This window comes from Quercus lobata, chromosome 10, assembly GCF_001633185.2.
Source record: "Quercus lobata isolate SW786 chromosome 10, ValleyOak3.0 Primary Assembly, whole genome shotgun sequence".
Lineage (NCBI taxonomy): Eukaryota > Viridiplantae > Streptophyta > Magnoliopsida > Fagales > Fagaceae > Quercus > Quercus lobata.
This window is the reverse complement of record NC_044913.1, coordinates 23,759,195-23,763,755: the sequence shown is the minus strand read 5'-3', so window position 1 is coordinate 23,763,755 and position 4,561 is coordinate 23,759,195. Positions and strand designations below refer to the sequence as shown.

At 33.7% G+C, this 4,561-nt stretch overlaps 1 protein-coding gene across 1 annotated transcript; it reads left to right on the top strand.

Moving 5' to 3' along the window:
* Positions 1-1,351, top strand: LOC115964533. Its single transcript, XM_031083829.1, has 2 exons — positions 1-169; positions 891-1,351. Exons 1-2 carry the CDS (start codon positions 1-3, stop codon positions 1,349-1,351), a joined length of 630 nt encoding a protein of 209 aa, XP_030939689.1.
* The last annotated feature ends 3,210 nt before the right edge of the window (positions 1,352-4,561 follow it).

Below are 4,561 nucleotides of genomic sequence, written 5' to 3'. Positions count from 1 at the left end.
ATGGATAACCCATCACTTTCTGCTGCCATAATGGGGGTAGCTACATCTGTCATTGCTTTAGGTGTTGTTCTTTTGAAAGGGCTAAGATCTAGAAGTGTTATACCTAGAGAACCTCATGTCAATCGAGACTATGAAAGAGAGTCATATATGAGTGATATTCTTTATAGAGGTGATGCGCGTTGTGTCCATAATATAAGGATAAGACCCTTTGATTTTTATGCGCTATGTAGAATTCTGGGGGAGAATAATTTACTTCAAGAGACCATTCACATGTCCATTAGAGAACAAGTGTTAATTTTTTTTTACACACTATTGGGCATATTAGGAGGTTTCGAGTTGTTGGTGGGAGGTTTTGTAGATCAATTGAGACAATGCACCAATACTTTAAGTATGTCCTTAGAGCAGTTTTACAATTATACAAACATGTGATTAGACTACTTGACCAAGATACACCCTAGGAGATAAGGAATAGCAACAGGTTTAGCCTATATTTCAAGGTAAGTTTTAAAGGTTTTCATTTTCCTCTTTTTCTAAGTATAAAGATGTAAACTGAATGTAACTTATATTGGTCGTAATTAGGATTGTGTGGGAGCGATTGATGGAACTCATGTTCGTGCATTTGTTCCACTTCAAATTCAAGGAAATTTTCGCGGTCGAAAGGATGGAACAACACAAAATGTCCTTGCTGCTGCTACCTTTGACTTAAAAAATTCACTTATGTATTAGTTGGTCGGGAAGGAACTGCACATGACTCACATGTCTTAAATGATGCGTTATCTAGGTAAAGGGGATTAAAAATTCCTGAAGTTATTATTGGACTAGAAAGTTATTTTATTATAGATACTAGCTTTACGAGTGATTTATTTTCCTTTTTGACTATAAATGTGTAGGTAAATATTATCTTGGTGATGCTAGTTATGGAATTCAAAAAGGAAGTATCTCCCCTTATCGTGGTGTTCGTTACCATTTGAAAGAGTTTAGTGATAATCCGCCAAGAAATGACAAAGAATTATTCAATCTTCGCCATTCTTGTTTATGCACTACCATTGAGTGTTGTTTTGGAGTTTTGAAGAAACATTTCCATGTGTTAGATGCAAAACCTTTTTGGTCATTCCCAACACAAGTGAACGTAGTCTTAGCATATTGCATAATTCACAATTTCATAATAGGAGCCAACCCTTTAGACTCAATTATGAATAGTGAGCTTCATGATAATCCGTTTGCAAATGAAAGTACAAGTAGAAGAGTCCAACAATCACACAGGGAAGTCCAAGAAGAAAATAGAGAATGGGTTAAAAAATGGGATGATATTTGTCATGAAATGTGGGAGGATTATGATGCTATGGAGTGAATAAATACTCTTTATATTAGCTGGTTGTTTAATGGATTTTTTTTTTCATATATATATATATATATATATATTTGGTCCTGGACACCCCTGAATTAATGTTTTGTATTGAATATTATTTAGGCATAAATGTACTTTTGGTCCCTATATTTTGGTGTCATTTCTACTTTGGTCCTTAAATTTTTATTTTACCACTTTTAGTCCCTAAAATGAAAAACACGTTCCATTTTGGTCTTTACTATTAGCCCACTAACGGAAATTACTTATGTGGCAAACTAAGTGCACTGTTGGCACATTAAACGTTGATGTGGCCATTAAAAAAGTAATAAAAAATTTTAATTGGCATTAAAAAAATGCCATGTCAGCTTCTAAATATAAAAAATAATTATTAATCAATTTTAACAAAAGAAAAAAAGAAAAAACAGAATAAAAAACAATAAAATACATAAATTCAGATTTAATTCATTTTGAACAAAAACACAATCACAAATTTAAACATCAACCAAGAACATAAGAACACAAACCCAAAATCAAACACAAAAAACACAAACTCAAATTTAAACATTAACACAAGATCACAAGCACAAAGAACACAATAACAAACATAAACTATTTACTCTCAAAATAAATGCCACGTCAGATCCAAAAAATAAAACAAACCCATTAAGAACACACAAGAGCACAAACCCAAAAAAATCATACAAACACAAACCCAGCAGCAGATCTTCTTAGATTTTCTCAAACCACAAAACCAAGATATACAAAATCACAACTTAAACTTAGATTTTCTCATCTTTCAATCAATAACGAAACCTCCAGCAAATCAAATTCATAAAGCATAAAAACATATCCATAATCATTCATACTCCTACAAAAACACCATATTAGACTAATTTTTAGACAAATCCAAATAAAAAAAATTCCCACAAATCCACAGATGACCATACCCAAACCGCACCTTTCAAACTCAAATAAAAAATCACCAAATCTTTTCACCGAAAAAAAACCCAATCTCTAAACCAACCAAAATCTAAACCAACAAAGGAGGAGGAGAACAATCACTAGCCAGTGGTGGCGTTTTTGGTGTGATTCGTCTATGGTGGTTGTAGAGGTCGTGGGTCTCAAATCTAAATCCAAATAGAAGCACAAATGCACACTCTCTCTTCCATGGTTGAGGAACACCAAAGCTAGTGTCGGTAGCACCCAATCGGAGCCTTCAGTGAGGAACAGTAGCAACAGTGGCGTCGGTAGCACAATATTTCCATGATTGAAGACCTAAGATCCACGACCTTCACCAAGACCCAAGACCCAAGATCCACGACCTCCACCATGAACAGCACCTCCACGCCGAGCTGAGAGGGAGACAAGCAAAATAGAGAGATGAAAGAGAGAGAAGGAACAAAGCTTAACATCAGAGGGGAGAGAGATGAATGAAACAATGAAATGTGATAGAGTAGAGAGAGAAGATGAAGACAAATGAGTGAGGAGATTTTTAACTCATATTTTTTTCTTTTGTTAAAATTGAGAAATTAATTTTTTTAATTATAATCTGATGTGGATGCTTAAATAAATTTTTTAATATTAAGTTAATGACCACGTCAGCATTTACTGCGCCAACAGTGCACTCCATTTGCCACATAGGATATTTCCGTTAGTGGGCTAACAATTAGGCGTGTGCGTGGTTCGGTAGAGGCGGTTTTTTTGTAAATTTATTACCGAACTGATAAAGATCGGTTTTTTCATAATTGGAACCGATACACACCGTTAGGGTCGGTTTTTTGACCTATAGCGGTGCGGTTTTTTGCGGTCGGTTTAGTCGGTTTGATCGGTTTGAAATATTAAAAAAAAACATTTTTTAATGATAAAAAAATTGGGCTCATATATCAACCTGTTCAAAATTGGGCACACATAATTTGTTCACATATACTTGTTCAAGATTTCAAGTAACCTGTCTTTTAATACTTGTTCACATATATCAACCTGTTCAAGATTTCAATATTCCAATATATCCAAAAAAAAAAAAATGTTCAACAAATCTGTTCACATAAAAAAAAATCTATTCAACAATAAAAAATCTGTTCACCCAAATAGTAATGATCCAAACTATCCAAATTTTTTCATTTTATTCACCATGCAAACATATTTGAAATTGTCTAAATAAGAGTTCAACTCCCAAAATACTATTATGTAGCATATAATATCATTAGTGTCACTGTGTGTGTTAGTGTCAATAACAATAAGTGTTAATGTATCCACTTAATAACGTATTACAGAACCATTTGTCACTGTCCACAAATGCCAAAAGAAAGATATACAAATTAAATTAGCATTTAGGCAAAAGAATGCTAATTGCTTGTATCCCCACAAAGAATCCCACCCATGAATACCTAAATAACTACCATTAGTGAAAAGTCTACTACTAATAACATGTACAAATATAATTAGCATATTGGCAAAAGAATGCTAGTTCTTGTAAGTCCATTGTCCAGTAAGTCTGTGCACTATGCATCATTTTAGAACTCCTACAAAATACTAAACAAAACAAAATAAACACGTGTTAATAACAATAAAATATTTATGAACAATAGAATATTTATAATTAACACGAACAAATGATAATAGCAAGTATACTTACATAATACTAACTACTAACTAACTCCAAGTAAAGAGTAGCACATCACTCATCATCATCCAACACAACAGTGCTTGGATCCTCCTCCATAGGCATTGGGCAAACCGATGCAATTTCTACAATCTCATTCAAAATAAAATGATTCATAAGCATTGAGCAAATAAATAAGCAATTGATATATACAACAAACAAAATGAATATATATTTACCAGTGTCAATCTCAAAACCATCAATATCCTCCACATTATCCATGCACTCCCGAAATTTTATTGGTCTTTTTTCCTTTGCATCTTTCAACCAATTTTGGGTACAAATAAGGGCTTCAACTGTATTAGGAGATAGTGAACTACGGAACGAATCCAAAACATGCCTCCCCGTACTAAAAGTAGACTCGGATGCAACTGTAGAGACAGGAATAGCCAACACATCACGAGCAATTTGGGAAATGACTCGATATCTAGAAGAATTCATTTTCCACCACATCAAGATATCAAAATCTTCCACATCAGGGTTCTCAGAAGATTCCAACAAATACCTATCCAACTCAGATTTGGTTTCCACATTGTTCTTGTCCGCCAAGT

Excerpts from the sequence above, each read along its gene's own strand:
- LOC115964533 (XM_031083829.1), top strand. The coding sequence starts at position 1 with ATGGATAACCCATCACTTTCTGCTGCCATAATGGGGGTAGCTACATCT. Across the intron at positions 170-890 it reads GAGTGATATTCTTTATAGAG|GTAAATATTATCTTGGTGAT; the intron begins GTGATGCGCGTT and ends ATAAATGTGTAG.